Source organism: Strigops habroptila, chromosome 11 (assembly GCF_004027225.2).
Source record: "Strigops habroptila isolate Jane chromosome 11, bStrHab1.2.pri, whole genome shotgun sequence".
NCBI lineage: Eukaryota > Metazoa > Chordata > Aves > Psittaciformes > Psittacidae > Strigops > Strigops habroptila.
Genome location: NC_046360.1, coordinates 38,746,713 through 38,765,063, shown reverse-complemented (window position 1 = coordinate 38,765,063; position 18,351 = coordinate 38,746,713). Strand labels below are relative to the sequence as shown.

The 18,351-nt window shown below is 50.4% G+C and overlaps 1 protein-coding gene across 1 annotated transcript in view; it reads left to right on the top strand.

Moving 5' to 3' along the window:
- The window catches only part of PLXND1 (plexin D1), a 78,182-nt gene that overhangs the window by 52,746 nt on the left and 7,085 nt on the right, over positions 1-18,351 (top strand). Inside the window, exons 20-32 of the mRNA XM_030500739.1 lie at positions 1,014-1,128; positions 2,196-2,303; positions 2,977-3,089; positions 4,280-4,387; positions 5,494-5,624; positions 6,043-6,241; positions 11,226-11,372; positions 12,798-12,954; positions 13,472-13,575; positions 14,515-14,578; positions 15,209-15,243; positions 16,460-16,564; positions 17,355-17,518. Of these exons, the coding sequence (XP_030356599.1) occupies positions 1,014-1,128; positions 2,196-2,303; positions 2,977-3,089; positions 4,280-4,387; positions 5,494-5,624; positions 6,043-6,241; positions 11,226-11,372; positions 12,798-12,954; positions 13,472-13,575; positions 14,515-14,578; positions 15,209-15,243; positions 16,460-16,564; positions 17,355-17,518 (1,550 nt within the window). The remainder of the gene's footprint in view (positions 1-1,013; positions 1,129-2,195; positions 2,304-2,976; positions 3,090-4,279; positions 4,388-5,493; positions 5,625-6,042; positions 6,242-11,225; positions 11,373-12,797; positions 12,955-13,471; positions 13,576-14,514; positions 14,579-15,208; positions 15,244-16,459; positions 16,565-17,354; positions 17,519-18,351) is intronic.

Below are 18,351 nucleotides of genomic sequence, written 5' to 3'. Positions count from 1 at the left end.
CTCACCAGCGCTCCCAACAGCAAGGGCTGGGATTTCTGGCAGGTATGGAGCTGTGTGCCACACAGTGCCTGATGCATGGATGTGGTGGGAAGGCTCTGCTGTGGCAGAACTTTGTCCCAGCTGCTGAGAGCTGACTTTAATGACAGTGCACCTTTCCTGGAGGTGCTCCATGACATAGATGTAATCATAAGATGATTCCATCTCCTCCCGACCTCATTTCAGTTTGGGGTTTTTTTTCTCAAATTTTTCTTGCTTCTCATTCCTTGAGAGAAGCGAAACTCACATTTCCAGAAGCGAAAGACTTGCGTGGTCATGAGTTTTCCTTATCAGATGATGCTGTTGCACCCTTTCATCCCAGGGGCCTAAAGAGCCATTTATAAACAGCACCAAATAAACCTAGCAGCCTGCCTGTGGTGTGTGTTGGCCTCCTCCCTTCTGCTGATCAGGAGACCAAAGGACTAAGCTCAAGGGGTTTGTGCTTGGTGTCACAAGAAGTATGAGTTGGGAGCAGAGCCAGCACTTCCTGACACCCAGTCCACTGCTTTAGCCACAAGATCGTTACTCATCTCTGGTCCTATTATTATTTATTTTTATTCCCTTACTTTGTATGAAAAGTAAAATAAAAAAAAAACAAACCCAAACTTTCCCTTACTTGTATTTCAAAGACTTGAAAGTTTCTTTTCCCTCCTTCTCCTGAGTGGCAGCAGTTCTGGTTTTGGAGGAGATCAAAAGCCTTTCAGAGGCATAACAAAGTCAGATGATTAGTGGAAGTGGTTTTCTAGTAAAAGTAGTCTAGGCAGCCCTATATGGTACGGTGAGCTCCCTAAGAAGGGGTTGTCTTGTGTTCTGGGGTGGGTACAGTGAGGCTGTGACATGGGTCCCTGTGGTGGCCTTAGGATAGGCGAAGGTCTGCTGAGCACTGGCCCCTGGTCCCTCCTTGCTCAACCTTGAGCTGCTTGGCAACGTGCTGCTCAGCTCCTGCTTTTCCTCCCTCCCTCCCTCTCCCTCTCTAGATCCAAGTTGGAAAGTTCAACTACACAATTGCAATGCTGCACCTTGGGGGAGGAGAGACCGCAATCATCGTCTCCATTGTCATCTGCAGCATCCTGCTGGTCCTCTCTGTTGTAGGTAAGGGAACAGACCAATGAGTTTCTAGGCTGTGCTGAGGTTTTTTCTCTTTGCATGTGCAGGGGTGAAGATGGCTCACTCACATGTTAAGAAACCTCTGAGTGCTGCAGTTGTGCGGCATCTGAAACTGGTCTGGGTGCAGCAAGTATCACCCTTCTTTGTATGGATCAATCCAGTACCCAGAATCAAAGCTTCCTGCAGCATGGAGCATTTGCTGGCTGAATCCATAGCTCAACTCTGTTACTTGAGCCTGTGATATTTATAAACTTACCCTTTTCCCCCAAACACTTAGTAGCTATGATAATACAAAATAAAGAAGGGTGTGAGAAACTGGTCTTGGACTCGTACTGACAGGAGCAGGGCTCACTCACAGGCATGACTGTCCCAGACCATCCCAAAGGTCCACCTAACCCAAGGTCCTGTCATCACTAACAGCCAGTGACAGGCACCTGGCAAAGAGTATGAAGAACAGAGCTAGCATCTGTAGCTGCAGACCTGGAGCAGACACAACAGTTTGCCCAGCTCACTGGGAGCTGTGCAACACACCTGTGTCCTCTGGCTAGGGCAGCTCCTCATCGGGTGCCCAGAATGACTGTGCAGCAGGAAACCTGCCAGTTCACAGCAAATGAGGTGTTTCTAATAGGATTTAATTTCTTTTTAATACAGGTTATAATGCACACTATTTATTAAATGCATCACCCATCATTAGAAACATATTTCTGGTGGCACGGGAAGACTGTCAGACATGAACGCTGTAATACAGGTGGTAAACATCTTAAAATCTGTATTCATTAATCAGCTGGAATACATTAATATACAGTTGAGCTGAATGCAGACAGCCCAGACCTAAACTGAAGATGACAGCTACAGCATGATCATTAAATTCCAGCTGGTTTTACTTATTTACAGATAATCGACCACTGCCTGATCAGATACCAGTCTTGTAGGTGTTAAACCAACACTGGGTTTAGCTTTCTGCACCCATGTCACCAGAGGACCACTCTGATCCTAGCTGCAGCTGCTCCTAAGCCCTACTCCAACAGGCTTGCTCCCTTCCTCTTTTCCAGCTCTCTTTGTGTTTTGCACAAAGAGCCGCAGAGCCGAGCGCTACTGGCAGAAAACCCTGCTCCAGATGGAGGAGATGGAGTCGCAGATCCGGGAGGAAATCCGCAAAGGTAAGTCACCATGCTGGGCACCAAGGAGGAGCCAGAACTGGGAGGGAGATGTCGGAATAGCAGCTAGAAGCCGTTCACCTTCTACTCAGTAGAAGTTTATAGAATTATTTATAGGAGAATTTCCGTCATTGCCTTTGAGCTTCAGCAGGGTTTGTGAATGAGGCTCAGAGGCTGGAAATGTGACACTGCTGCTGTCTTGCTGCCTGACTTGGGCAAGCCACTTGTTTCCCTGTCTTGGGGTTAACGGCCCTTGGCCATGTCAGAGGGTCGCTTGAAGGCCACACTAATTGGTGTGCTTTATGGTTGGGTGCAACAGAAATTGCAGCACGCTCCTGCTAGAGCAGTGGGAGAAGCCACCCAGCATCTGCCTCTGTTCCCGCGGTATGTGGCTGCAGCGCAGGCTGGGGTCCTCCAGGAGCAGCGGGTGGGCTGCGCTCCTGCAGGCAGGGTTGATGTTCCCTCTGTTAGTGCTGCGGGACGTGCTGTGGAGTTCTGATGGTTAAACCCTGACACTGATCTGCTGCTCGCTGAGAAAACCCGCTGCAGCCCACTTGAGGGAAAGGCTGGAGGAGGCAGAGCTGAGATGTGCCACATATCTCAGTGCCAGCCTGCTGCTGCCTCAGCTGTTGGCGTTTCCTGAGCTCTCACCATCTGCGGGTCTCTTTGTGTTAAGGTTTTGCAGAGCTGCAGACAGACATGACAGACCTGACCAAGGAGTTAAACCGCAGCCAGGGGATCCCATTCCTGGAGTACAAGCACTTTGTCACCCGGACATTCTTCCCCAAAGTAAGGCAGTACCACGTTTCACTGGCACCTGATCGCTCCCAGGTCCTTCCTAACCAGATCAGGGCCCTGCTTCCCCTCTGCTAAAGGGTTATTACTGTGTAATAAAATAATTCCACTGTTGTATATTTAGTTGTCACGTATTTCAGCCTCAATTAACATCAAAAGTGGAGCCACACCTCCTGAGTGTGATGCTCACACATGGTGGGAGCCTGGCGGTGGCTCTGGCTAACGCACTGGATGCTGTTGGACACCCTCTGTGGCATGAACAGAAGGGACTAGGGACTCCCCTTTCTCCCCAGGGGCTCCAGCATCGCCCCACTCTGTTCAGTTGAGGCTGAAGGGTGTATCCGCCATTGGCATTCGGGGAGAGGGGGCTGTTTATTCCCTGCAGCGTGCCACCGAGCATTCCCAGCTGCTTTGCCGGTCCTCAGGGGCTCGTTGAATGCCCCTGTCTCCCTGTCTCTCCTCTCTGTCAAAGGCTGGGTGCATGGTGCTCCCAGTAGGTGCCCCATGGGCGCCCAGTCCCAGTCTGTCTACCCAGAGTCCTCCTCCGGGACTGCACCAGACGCGCCGGTGCCATAATTCCTGTCACAGGCTGCTCAGCTGCGTCGCTGCGCGCCCTTAACAGCGGCTGTATTTCACCCCCGAGGCAGTTGCATTTCAGTGGTGAGGAGTGAGATGATGATTTATGACTGCAGAGTGTTTCATTAGGAGTTATTACTCAGGTTTTTCAGTTATCCAATCTCTACATATCTGCACACTGGAGTCTTCAAGACTCAGGCTGCTATGAATGTTAAGTCTCTACAAATGTTAGAGATTTAAACATTTTTCCCATCTGTTTCAAAAGTTACATATGTTAAAACACCCAGAACTCCTCTATTTTGACTAAAGTCTTCTATAATGCTTTCTCTTCTGGGGTTTTTCTAGCTGTCAAATTAGTCTATTTGCAGTCTCCCTACCATAACAGCCTCGTGTCTGCACAGACATCTGCCTCCCCCCACTCTTGTGGTGTTTGCTCATTCAAGAGGCTCTTGCGAAGTGTTTAAAGGCTTTGTAAACCATACCAGTGCAGAATGGGTGGTCTTCAGTTCCAATGACATGTCTCTGTCTTGTTCCCTTGCGGTGCACGGCAAGCGAGGACGTCCCCAGCCAGGTGCAGCGCCCTCCCCTAACGCTGTGCTTGGTTGCAGTGTTCCTCACTCTACGAGGAGTGCTACATCCTGCCGTCCCAGCAGCTCAGCTCCCAGGTGGGCTCCCAGGTCCAGGAAACTCATCCACTCCTGGTGGGGGAATGGAAAGTGAGTAACCCACTAACAAAACAAATGCTTTCGAGTGGTTGCTAACTGTACTCGCATGTGTTGACAATGCTGGGTGTCTTCTTGTGGTGCATGGGGGATGCTTGATCACTCAAAACAATTAACACATACCAGCATCAGATCAGCTTTGGCTGTTTGGAGAAGGCATCTCTGTGGATCTGCTCTCGCATGGAGGAGCATTGTCCTGAGATCCTCCCCAGCTCCACTGTGGTCTTTTCTTCCTGGGTGTATCGTACTGTGTGTCACCTCAGTCCCATGCACAGTTCATCATAAATGAGATTCTTCCCGAGCAGGAACTTGGTGAAAGCTGCTGGTGTCCCAGAGCTGGGCTTCATGTGGTCAAGAAGTAGGAATTGAAGGATCAGAGAGTCACTTAGGTTGGAAGGGAGATCTGCTTAAAGCAGCTCCAGGTAGATGAGGTTGCTGAGGGCCTTGTCCAGCTGTGTCAGATGTATTCAAGTATGGAAGTTCTGCAACCTCTTGGGGCCCTGTTCCAGTGTCCAACCACCTTAAAGGTGAAAACTTCCTTCCTTATATTTAATCAGTGTCCAATACTCCATCTGCTGTCCCTTCCCTCTCGTCCTAGTACTGTGCCAGCAGAGAAGAGCCTGGCTCTGTCTTCTCTGCCCTCCCATGGGGCAGCTGAAGACTGCAGTAAGATCTCTCATTAGAACTTCTCCTTAAGGCTGACCAAACGCAGCCCTCTGCACCTCTCCTTGTACAGCCACTAATTGTTTTAGCAGCCCCAGCTGCACTTGCTCCACTTTGCCAACATCCATGTCGTAGTAGGGAGTCCAAAACTGGCCGCAGTGCTCCAGGTAGCCTCACAAGTGGTGAGCAGAGAGGAATGGACACTGCCACTGGCAAAGCCCCTGGGCAAGCTGCTTCTGGTACAGCCGTATATCACACACAGTTGTGCCCTCTCCAGGAAAGCAAGCTGCTGGCTTGTGCCAAGCAGAGGGACTAAAGGGTCTTCAGCTCAGCACCTCCGCCTTCAACAGGGACACCTTTGCGGTCAGGATGGGTAAAAGCTGGAGGAAAACAACAACCAGGGGTTTTCTCACTCTGCTTTCTCATTTTTTCTTTAGATCCCTGAAAACTGTAGACCCAATATGGAAGAAGGAATCTCGCTGTTCTCCACCTTACTCAACAACAAGCACTTCCTCATCGTGTTTGTCCATGCTCTCGAGCAACAGAAGGACTTTGCTGTTAGAGACAGGTATGAGCTTCAGGACAAAAGATCTGGCAGCTGGAGGAGACTGATTTGTGCCTAACCAGTGAGCAATCCAGCCCATGGCTGGAGTGTGCATTTCAGTTGAAGGTTGAGTTACACTTGCCTCCCGTGTTTCTATTAGAAGCAGAAGGCCATAAACCTCCCTTATCCTTAAAAGCACCAAAAGGTACAATGAGCAACTCGCTCCTGAAGGTATCCCTGAACACTTGGTTTACCAGTAAGAGGGTGGGAGCTGAGCCAAGATCCTGCAGCACTGAAAGAGGGTCTGAAGTTTTGACACCATTGAGAAGGCTCATGCAAGTTGCCTGGAATACTGCCTTTGTGTTTTGGGTTTTTTTTAAGCCAGTCAGCAGTTTAGTCTTGTTGGATTGGTGCTTGAGGTATACACAATTCTGTGTTTCAGATGTAACCTGGCCTCCCTGCTTACTATTGCGTTGCATGGGAAACTGGAGTATTACACCAGCATCATGAAGGACCTCTTGGTGGATCTAATAGATGCTTCAGCTTCCAAAAACCCCAAGCTGATGCTGAGGAGAACAGAATCTGTGGTGGAGAAGATGCTCACCAACTGGATGTCCATTTGCATGTACAGCTATCTCAGAGTAAGAGATCCAGATCACTGCTGCTGTGGGTGTGAGCTCAGCACTGTGTGCAGTGGTAGTGAGGGGTGTGTGAGGCAGCTGAGGACCTAAAGACCTCAAGTGGCAAACATTGCCACTTGAATGGTCATTACTTGTTGACAAACTCCAGTGTATTGAAGGTTCAAGTGTGGAAAAGCAACCTTAAGTTCAGTTGCTTCTTCCCTTCTGCCTGGGGATTTGGTGAGACCAGACTTTGCAGTGGCCTTTGCTAAGACCAGAGCACGAAGCAACGTTTTCGCCATGCTTGAGAAGTGAGCCGCAGGGAGTTGAAAAGTAACCAGAATGGGATGAGGTTTTGGAAACCGTTCCAATTATTTGTTGTTTTCTCTGCCCAGCTCCTGCAGCCGTACTGTTGGCTGACAGCCCATTCAGCATTGTCAGGAGGGATGGGGCCGGGGCTGCTCCGTCCTGTTGCCCGTTGGTATATGAGGCTTCTCACGCAGGAGATGTCCTGGTGTTCCGCACTAGCTAGGCGGATCTTAGCGAGAGAAGGGGATGTCTGTCCCAGAAGCCTGACTGTCTTCCGACAGTAACAAAAACGAATATATTTGTCATCTCAGAGCACATCAGCAGTCCATCTGCTCAGTGCTTTATCTCCAGTGTTTGCCAGTTCTGGTTGGAATTTCCCAGAAGAATTGAGCAATAACTTAATTGATTCCATGGCAGTTAATTGGAGGACACCCCATTATACCCACAGGGGAGAGCCTTGAAAAAGCCTTTGAAAAATCTCTTTTCCCAAACTGTTTGCTATAGCCACAGAAGCAATACTATATTGTCCTCATACATATCATAATGTCTTCTGATCCCAGCTCATGATCACTTTTTGTCCTAAAGCCTGTGGTTTTGTAGTTCATAATCTTTCATTTTAGCTCACATAATTAGCCAGAATAATGAAAGAAGAGTTCCAGGAGCAAATGAGGATGGCTGTGCCAATGCAGCACGACTGCCCAGCCTGTAAGAGCAGAAAAGAGTGAATTAGTGAGGGTTTTTTTTAATCTTCAGTTTTTCTGCCTGTAGTTAAACCATTGGAGAAAAAAAAAAAAAGTGCTGATCTCTCCTTCTGGAGAGTGGAGACCACATGTGAGGCATCTGATCCAACTCCAGTGTGCTAAAAATGGACATTGTGCAAGAAGGCTTTCTCAGGGAAAAGGAAAGACAAAAAAAAGAGGAAAAAGTTGAGTCCTACTGTGCGGGCCCTAGGCTTGGGCACGCTGTGCAGCTCAGAGGTGGTGAGGAGCTCTGGCCTCCCTGGGCACCTCCTTGTACACTGGATGGTTTCAGCTCAGAGCTGTGATTTAAGTATTAGTGATAGTCAAGTGCCTCCCATGTGCCTTGCGTTCCTCTGGATCAAACTCTCTTGCCTTCAGAGAGGCATTTCTTGGTTAAAAAGAGAGGCTGCCCGCCTGCCTGTAGCACTGGCCTGTCAGACGTGTGATGATGGGTCTGGTTTTCATTCCTGAATTATCCCCATTAATCACAACCTCTATTTGAAACAGCTGCTGCAAAGGTCCCTGCCATTGTGCAGTGGAAAAATTCCAAGTGCTTGTATTTTCCCTTGTAAGTCAACGCTACATGCTCGAAACATTTGTTTCGTATTAATGCTCTTCCTAACAGTCCGTCCATTTGTGTTTCGGGGAGAATGATTTGAAGGAGCTGTCTTCAGCTGGGAAGGAGTTGCAGGCCACAGTCACTCGTGGTCTGAACTTGTGGAGGGCACCTGAAGGCGATGGAGTCACCACTCTGACAGGGAGCTTTGGCTCAGTGTGGGCAGGAGACGTGATGAAGAACTAGCAGGAGGCTGCTTGGGGCTGAAGTCAGAGGAAACTTGCAGCCTTTGCATGGTCGATGCAGACCCCTGTTTCTGTAGAAGTGAGAACTGTAGATAGAACAGTCCATGTCTCTACTTGCTGCTACAGCTTTGGTGGAAAATGCTGGAAAAAAAAGCCTTCCCCATGAGATACCGTGACACCACTGTGCCTGGTTCCTAACAGGATCAGGGGACTGGGAACTGAAGGAAAATTAACGTCCTGGAATTCAGGTCTGGGTCCAAGCTTCCCAAAGTTTCGCGTGTGGGATGGAGCTGAGGCTTGGTTCTTCACAGAATGCACATAGATAATAATCCCAAAATTAGCAAGCATTTGGGATAAGCAGCTGTTCTCTGTGCTTTTCCCACCCCAGCCTCACCAAGACACTTTGGAAATGGCTGTAACGTGTTCCTGGGAGGACATCTCTGATGACTTGTCAGCCTTGTTAATAGGGCAGCAACATGTGAATCCAGCCTGTGCTCTAAACTCTTTTTTTTCCCAAGCATATAAAACCCAAGCCCTCCCACGCTCATGTGCATGAAACAGTTCAAGTGATGCCAGCCTGAACTGTGCTTTCCATTACTGCAAAGTTATTTCAGTGCCCTGGGTAGCTTTAAGAGCCCATAACAGTTCAGTCAAAAATGAAAATGAAGTCTCATTAAAATACATTCACAATAGGAGGAAAAAAGGCCCCAGACTGTGTTTTTTTAAGTATTTTTTTGTCCTGAATCAGCACTGATCTCTTCTAGTTAAACTTCCTTTTTCTCAACCAGCCAAATCCAAAGACAGTTTTGATTCATTTCCAGATGAGTTTTCCGAACAATGCTGGAGGTTTCCAAGTTTGCCATTTTATCTGTAGTCCCTGCCTGCCAGCCCTTCTTTCCCCTCTTTGAAATTTGCTGTCTGATTAGCACTGTTGCACATTTCCATAACATCCCACAGTTCCTGAGCCTGAAAGCCAAAAAGCCAAGCAGAAATAGTATCTTGCCAGTGGAGCACTGTCATTTCCCGCGTGGCCAGGCCAGGGCTGCTCCTGCTCCTGCACGTTGTGTGGGTCCTGCGCACTCGAGCTGCCCCATCCCGCACAGCTTTACCCGACCAGAGCAGCCTGTGCTGGTTTCAAGCCATGAAGAGCTCCTGTATCAGCAGGATAATGTTTTTGGAGGCAGCTGCGTAGCTGTTGGCAGCCCCCTCACATCTCTCTGCGGCTGGAGTTGTGGCCGGGGCTGGAGCTTCCCACGGCTGGGATAGGGCAGACTCCAAAACCCGGCGCTGAGTTCAGTCTTGGGTTCGTCCCTGCTGCGTGCTCGCACACATGCGACAGAAACAGCGTTCCTGTTGGTAGCAAGGCCATCACTGGGATCTGTCAGCACTTCTTGTGTAGGGTCAGCTTGGCAGGGCTCCCCGTTCACACGATGGGGAAGGCAGGTATCGCAGCCTGGGGATGTCCCTTTGGGGATGCCAGTGTCATCTCCTTGCTTGTTGTCTCGTGCCTTTCTGTCAGAAACTAACTCTTCTGTATGTCTTCTGACACTATCTCCACTCCTTATCTCCTCCTCATCCCCATGACTTCACATCTTTCTGTGCTCTCTGGAAGCCATGCCTTCCTGTTAGCAGCACTGGCAGCTCTGCTGCTGCGCCCATTTCATGCTGTGTGCTCAGGGGCATTGCAAGAAGTCATTAAACCCCAAGGAGCTTCCCTGTGGTAGTAAAAGAAGTTGCCCTCAGAAAACGAAGCGGGTGCCCTGTTGGCACAGATGGTGTGTGCCCACCTACTGCACTGCCAGGGGCTTACTGCGCCGAATGCAGCCGCATCCAAATTGACATCCAACTAATTGCTTTAGCAATTATAGGGCAATTAGAATAAAAGAATCACTGTCTTAATTAAGAAGCAGATTGAACAGGATTTAGCAGCTCCTAGCTGAGAAATACCAAAATCATTCGGTATCTGTTGTCTTGAGTAGGATTTCAGATGGCAGCAATGCTTGTGCAGGGATGCTCAGAAAGTACATAAATGTGCAATAATTTGCACTTGCCTCGTTGGAAGGAAATTGGACATGAACACTGGGGAGAATGGGATGTACTCCAGTACCAAGAAGTTTCTTAAGAATATACCTTGTGTTTTACTTGCACATCACCATAGCAGACAGAAGTGGATCAGAAATCTGGCATTAAACCATGTATCTGAACTGCATCACAAATAGCGGGTCCCTGTTCTGTTTTTGTTTTCCTTGCAGCAGTGTCACAATTCACCTCTCTCCTGTAAGATGAAGTTTGATGAATGTAAGGAGTTAAATGGTGTGTTTGCTTGCTGTCGCATGGGAACAGCTTGTTGACCCTGATCCTTTCTGCCTTGCTGTGATCGGGGCTCTGCTGCGGTATGAGAAGTATCAACACCAGTTCCCAGGGCCACAGGCACACGCACTGGGCTCACTTCCATGGATTTTGGTGGCAGACAAGGGAGTGCAAAGAGGGTTTCTGCCGGTATCTCCATGACAAAGCTGGGCACCCAAGTATCTCTGCAGGCTTGGATTTTGTGCACGTCAGCCTCATCCTTGTCCTGCTGAGTGCAGTACCTTGTGCAGTCTGTGTCCTGTCAGATGATTGCAAGAAACATCTCTGTACCGGCGTATGCCAGATTCTCCCTGAGGTTCCCGTGTAATTTCACATGTAAATTAATGCACATTTGTGTTTGCTGAGCGCCGTGCATGCACATCCCTGCTCCACACAGCTACGCTTGTGCCCCCTCCTGAGCTGTACCGAGCACTCTGCCCACGAGGCAGCGGGTGCCAACCCACTGCCCTGCAGGACGTGCCACAGCAGTTGGATGGGGCATGTTGATGTGACAATCACAGTTCACCCTCCCAGAAAACAGCCTGCGGCTGACGTTGTCTGTTGTCTCCTCTTCCCCGTCGGTGCTGTCACGTTGCCACAAGTCTGAAAACTTCTGAGCAGCCTCAGAGAGATGCTGGGGGGAGCTGAGGGGCCGACGGGTTCCCAGCGCCTGCGCTGGACCGGTCCTATTCCCAGTGTGCGGAGGCACCATCAGTGTCCGTGCACAGCCTGTCCCCCCGCCACTGCTGGAAGGAGTCATCACCATCAGCTCCATTTGCTCACTCAGTCTTCTCTCTTTTCCCCAGGAGACAGTCGGTGAGCCCTTCTTCCTGCTCATCTGTGCAATCAAACAGCAGATTAACAAAGGCTCCATCGACGCCATTACAGGGAAGGCCAGGTACACCCTGAACGAGGAGTGGCTCCTGAGGGAGAACATTGAGGCAAAGCCGAGGGTGAGTCCCTACACCCTGGCTCTGACGGGTGCACTTGTGCGAGAGGACAGTGTGGTACCTGTGCAGGTGTCATAGACACGTAAATCATATCCTTGCACAGGTGACTTGCCGCTGCCTAAGCTCGTGACTGCAGAACAAGGCTCATGACTGTGTTTTCGTGTCTGTCGCTTGGCGGGTCACTGAAGTATCTCAGATTATGGGTGGAGGGAGGTGAGAAAATTTGTTCTGCCATATTCAGAGAGTTAAAGCAACAGATTTATCGATCCTGGCAAAAGAGCATCTTCACTAGCAGTGGGGAAGTGCTGGCTGTAAAGCTGGCTCCTGGGGTGAGGGCTCTGCCCAGGTCACAGGAGTGGTGTTAGAGTGGTTCTGCAGAGTGTTTCCTGCAGGACAAGGGCAACTGAGGGCTGTGCGTGTGAAGGGCTCTGGTCCCTCCAGTGCCTGACACAGGATTCAGCAGACACCTTTCCAGAGCCTCGGTCAAATCCTGCTTTCAATTACCTGGCATAAATCTGGAGCAGCTTCGCTGCAGTCAGGAGGTTACCCCAGATGTGCATCACCATAACTCAGAGCAGGTTCGAGCTCCACATCCTCTGCAGATTCCTGTTATGAATTGACCTGTAAATGCACAGAGCAAAGCAGGGAGGGTGAGTGGTGGCGGGGGGGTTGAGCAGCGGGCACAGAGTGTTTGCGCTCTCAGCAGAAGCAACTTCATGAGTGTGAGCATGGGAAGTGCAGCCGCTTCCCACTTTGCAAAAAGAGCAAGAACAGTATGAACAGGGTGTCTGGAGAAGGGAAAGCACTGCAGAGGACATGCGGTGGTAGTCCCCACATTGCTGGTAACCTCTGATTCAAAACACACCTGCGCAGTATAGAGTGTGAAATGACATCTTCATTTAATGCTGTGGAGAAAATTGGACTTCACCTGCACATTCACAGTGTCCGTAGTCAGGGGTGCTCACTGTGCTGATACTGAGATGCAGTGTTTGCAGATAACTCTCACATGTACCAGGGTCCTTCTGGGAGGCAGCTCTGCCTGAGCACAAGCAATACTCCTGGTACCTGCAGCTCCTGCCCCGGGCTGCCCGGGCAGGCAGCAGGATGGCATTGGGATTGTATTCACCACTCAAGGAAGATGCAGAGTTTCTCTCAGGGAAGCAGAGGACACAAGCAGAGGCAGAGCTGGGGCTGTCCCAGGGTGAGGCCTGGCAGCATGATGGGAGGTGTCAGTGTCACTCCCCGTGTCCTGGCTCTGGGCCGGCAGCCCCCAGGGGTGTAACTCAGCCTCTCTGGAGGGTGAAGCCTGGAGGGTGGCATTTGTTCAGCCCGATTCCCAGCAGCGCGAGGCACAGTGGGAGCTGTGCAGGCATCCTCGGGAGCTGGCAGACCTGGGCAGGACACCCCTAACTCAGCCTCTGCCTGCAGAACCTCAACGTCTCCTTCCAAGGCTGCGGCATGGACTCCCTGAGTGTCAGGGCCATGGACACAGACACACTCAGCCAAGTGAAGGAGAAGATTCTGGAGGCCTTCTGCAAGAACGTCCCCTATTCCCAGTGGCCAAGGGTGGAAGATGTTGACCTTGGTAAGAGCCAGATGCATTGGACCAGAGAGTCCTTAAAATGAGGGAAAGCACCTGACGTTGCACGGTAGCTGTTATGTCGGTCTGAGGGTGGTGGGTGAAGCAGCACTGACTGGAGGGCAGATGTCATGGTTTAAATTAGAACAGCAGATCTCAGGGCAGCCTTTCCTGAGGATGGTCTTCAGGAATGTGTGGTGGGACCAGACACTGGTGGGCAGAAATAACAGGGCACACAACTGGAAAGAAGATTTAGGAAAGCCCAAGTGGAGCAGAGGGATGCTTGGACTTGCAGCCTTTAAAGCCTACAATCTTAACTCCAGAACAGGTACCCTCTAAACACCCCTGAGCCTGGAGATGGCTTGTTAAATACATGTCTCTCCATAAGCAGCCGTAACTGAGCCCCTGGGCTCCTGTCTGGCCACAGATTCAGACCTGTCATTTGTCTACCCGGAGGCCAACTCCTCCCAAGGCATGTGCCTCCTTCAGGCTGTTGTCTCATTTCTCCCTTCTCTGTGCTCAGAGTGGTTCGCCACCAGCACTGACAGCTACATCCTCCGGGACCTTGATGACACCTCGGTGGTGGAGGACGGCAGGAAGAAACTCAACACATTAGCACATTACAAGGTAAATCTGCTGGAAAGCTTTGCTTCCTCAGAGCCTGTCTGGCCTTGGGGGCGAGCTGCGGTTCCCCCTCCCAAAATAGGATCATCAGGAACAGGCAGGGAGGTTGCCATAGCTCCATGAGAGCTTCCAGGGAATAGACATCTGCCCTGGCGAGAAGCTCGTTAATATTGCAACACACTGAAACTAATTAAACACTCTTCATGCAAAACAAGTTATTACTGACAACAGAAAAAGGAGGGGGAAAAGCTCCTATTCCCAGCGGCCACCATCTTGGCTGATTAGTATCACTCTGCTCTTGATCTCTGCTCCTGCTGAAGTCACTGGCACAATTGTCGCTGTGTGCCCTGAGAGCAGAGGCCAGGGATGCATTGAGGAACAGAGGCCAAAAACGTGGGGAAATGTGGCGAAGCAAATTTTTTTCTTGACTGTTTTTCCTTTTGAAATTAAATGAAACCAGAAATTTGGGTATGATTTCCATATTCCCTGTTACGCCTGGGAGCATAATCCTCCCTGGTCTGTAAAAGTGCATGGAAAATCAAACTGGAGCTGGGTACTTATTAATATGATTATCAGGGTAGTAGCCACGCTCAGAGCCCTGCTGCTGGCACGGTGCTGCACTGCACTGGAGCCAGAGCCATGGTACTGGGAGGTGGCACCACCCCACGGGTCCTGGCAGCAGCCGGGTTCCTTCTGCCCTTCTGGGGAAAGGCAAACAGCATCTGCACAGCACCACACTCCCTCCTCTTTGAATTGCTTGGTGTCAACATCCAAAAATATACCTTGGGGGGCAGGGCAGGGCAGGCACAAAGGTGTTTGTGGCAGAGCAGGAACTGCGCCAGTGTCCCCCAGCTCTCAAAATCTCCCTGGGGCTGTACCCAGCTCTCTGGGAGGCACCATTAAGGCCCCATGGTAAGCATCTGCTCTTCCTTTCATCTGCAGATCCCTGAAGGGGCATCACTGGCCATGAGTTTGTCAGACAAGAAGGACACTACACTGAGCAGAGGTAATGTCTCACTTCTCTTCCCCTATTGCTGGTGACCAGGCAGAAACACTTGTATTTTTAGAGGAGGGGTGTCTCTGGCCAGGGGTGCTGAGAGCCAGATCCTTGCCTGGACCAAGGGAGACAAAACCTCACACTGGATAAGGAGTTTTGACCCTTGTCTCCAGGCCGCCTGCACAGAGCCCATCCCTGCAGTGGGACCTCGCTGCAGAGAGGAGCAGTGAGGAGCTGCTCGGGCTGGAGCTGCCCTGATGCTGAGGTTGGGAGATGGCACCGGGCACGTGGGTCTGTGGGGCACTGCGGGGTGCAGCGGGGCACTGCGGGGCAGGACGATGCAGGGGTGCCCCTGTGCTCATCCTGCTCTTGTGCCCTCCTGCGTCCCTCTTAAAACACCCCTTGAGAGACCACAAGTCTTCCTCAAAGTACTTCCCGAGGTATACGCCACATGGCCCAGAAGGCAATAAACAACCCCAAACCAAATAAAAATGCCGAGATCACATGGGGTGGGAATGCCAGCTCATTGCTGGGGCTCTTGGGAATAAGGAAACACCTCCTGATGCAGAGGGTATCTGTGGAAGCGCATTTCAGCTTGGGTCCTCTAGCTGAGCCGCTATGTTTCTCTCTTCTTCACAGTGAAGGATCTGGACACAGAGAAATACTTCCACTTGGTGAGTAGAAAGGTTGTTCTCTGCTGCCAGGTTGGCTGTTGGGGAGATGTCCCCCTAGAAGGCGGCAGCCTGGGAAGTGCTGGGAGGTGACCAGTCAGGCTGGTCCCTCATCTCTCCTGCACTTAAGTCTGTGGGTCCTGTTTTTTCAGTGTATGTGATGAAAGAGGAGAAAATCTTCTCAGGCTCACTGATAGTAACTTTATTCATCTCTGTGGGCTGGAACATCAGATGTGGTGAACAAGCTGGATCAGGGCTTGTTAGTTTTCTTCAGAGGTGCTCAAAGAGGTGCAGAAAGGTTATCTGTAGACAAGCTTTAGTATTATGGGACATAATAAAAACCACCAGGATAGCACAACCAGTGTTGTGGCTGTGCTGTAGCTGTCAGCAGCCACTGAGAGCTCTGCAGCACAGTGCTGCTGGTAGCACCCCACACAGCCGTGGTCAAGGCACCTACCAGGAGCTCCTGGCACGGCGCCGGCTTCCCCCGACTGGGAGATTTATGAGTTCCGGGCTGTGCTCTGCGCTGAAGGACCAAGTGCTGAACAATGCTAAAAGCTGTTGTGAACAAAAGTGTTATGGACAGCAACAATACCTCATAGCCTGATGCTTGTTTTTTTCTCTGCCAAAGTTTCCGTGCTGGGATGGAGTACAAATACACAGTGCATGCACACACGTGCACCCAGAGCAAGGAGGGAGAAGGGATGGGAAACCAAATGTGCACATGTGAAACAATGCCAAGATGGCCTTAAATGGCTTGCTAGGTCATTACAGAGCAGTAATTAACTGACCTGACCCAGTAGAATATTTGGTTTTATTTTCAAAAAGGCCAGGGTGGGAATACTGGCTGATGGTTCTTGCACTTTTCCCAAATCTAAGAAAAGCTGGTTTCTGCAGAAGCCTTGTGCATTGCTTCTGGGAGCCTAAACTGCAGCGGCCTGGGAGCAGGAAGGCCAGCAGACTAACGCACAAAATGAGATTGATTGTTTCATTTTCTTCGTCTAGCTTGAGCAAGGCAATAAAAAGTGCAAGAGAAACAAACGTCAGAAAAATGGCTAGAATGGATCACTTTTTTAAAGCCATATAAGGGTATATTTATAACACAGTAACTGCTTGTTAATTGAATTTTATATGCAGTTGAAATTCTATACTTAAAGGAAAATCCAGTGTGATACTTCCAGAGAGGAGCGCTCTGAACATGTGTTTTATATCGGACCAGGTTCTCCCAACCGATGAGTCAGTTGAACATAAGAAGTCCCACAGGCAGAGCCATAGGAAGAAAGTCCTGCCTGAGATTTACCTGACCAGGCTGCTCTCCACAAAGGTAGGAGATGGACGCCCTTGCTCAGGGCAGGGGGTTGCTGTCTGTTTGGAGTGAGACGCCTGCTCTAGGGAGGGAGCACAGCAGGGCTGGGTGCTCCGGAGGGGCGGTAGATGCTGGAGTGTGGTCAGTGGGGCTGCCAGGCACTGCTGGCTCCTTGGGCTCCCTCCAGTTTTCCAGCTCACCCTCAGAGCAGCAGCGCTGTGGGAATCCCCATGTGACCTCTCCAGGCTGGTCTGGGGTCTGTGCACATGGAAGGGATGCTGACCACCTCCGGGCTCGCGATGCACAGTTTAGATCTTGAACCCCTCTCCACAGTGAGGGATGCTGCTGGAGAAAGAGATGGAGATGCTCAGCTTTGGGAGTAGGGGAATGTCTGTGCGATCTTAATTCAGATTTGAACTTCCCCACTCTCTGCGAGTGCTCAGCTCCAACAGTTGGGCTCCCAGCCCATCTTTAATCCCAGCATGATGCTTCACTGGAGCAGAGATCACAAGAATGGCCAGCAGTCTCTAGTCTTCTTTGTATTTACTGTGCAGAACAATCGCAGATGTGAGATCCTAGCAGTAAGAAAGAAAATCTCGATGCCAAAAGAAATTAAACCCAAATGCAAGCTAATTATATCGCTATGCACAAATAAACTTTTCCCTCCCTCCTTCGGCATCCTCTTTCTCTGCTGCCAGTTGGATAAATGAGAAAAGGATTTCCGCTTGTGCGCAGCAGTCGCAGCCCCTCCTGCTGCTTCCTGGGCTCGGGTGCTTTCCCCGGGCTCCATCGGGTGCTTGTCCCACAGGGCACGCTGCAGAAGTTCCTGGACGACTTGTTCAAAGCCATTCTCAGCATCCGAGATGATAAACCACCTGTGGCTGTGAAGTATTTCTTTGACTTCCTAGAGGAGCAAGCAGAGAAAAGAGGGATCACAGACCCTGACACTATGCACATCTGGAAGACCAACAGGTTTGGAGAAGGAAATCTCTTCTTTCTTTCCTTCCTTCTTTCCATCTCTCCAGAGCAGCAGCTGCAAAGCCTTGGTGTCCTAATCACTAGGTTGCTAAAAGTAGAAGAGGGACTTGGAGAGTAGGAGGGAGGCGGAGGGGGTGGTGGAAGATGACGCCAAACACAGGATTGGAGAGCTTTGACCACAGAGCTCAGGGGAAAGGTGATCTGGAAGAGAAGGCATAGGCAGCTAAAGGGCAAACTGGCACACTTAATACAAATAATTAAAGGGGAAACAGAAGAGGGACTGGACAATGGGAGACAGCACTGGTGTTAGCTCCGAGCAGTGGAGATCTGAGACAAAACCACGTCAGGTCTTAAAGCATCATGAAGATTTTAAAAACAGCGTATTTGGCTCCTTTTCATTTGCTCTCTGGCTCTTCAGCCGTAGGGGCACTTTTCCCTCTGTAACCAAGCTGAGACCCCAGGGCATTCACAGGACTCCGGGCGCTGGCACTGTGGCAGTAGTGTGCTGGGGCTCTGCAGCTGGGAGCAGTGCTGAGGGACGTGATGAGCACCAGGAATGGGGTGGGGGAGCTAAAGGCGAGGGGGAAATAGAGCAGGAGGAAACCAGAAGATTTAACTGGAAGAGCTGGGAGCTTGGAGGGAGTGTAGAGGAGAGGCTCAGCACCTCTGATGCTGCAGGGACAGTGACTGCTTCCAGTCTAACATGAACATTAAAACCAAATCTGGCTTGGATAGCAGGCATGCAGACACAAGCACCAAGCTACAGATTTGCCTGCCCTTCATTACCTTTAATTGCCAGGAGAGCAGAGACTTACAGTGGCTTTCAC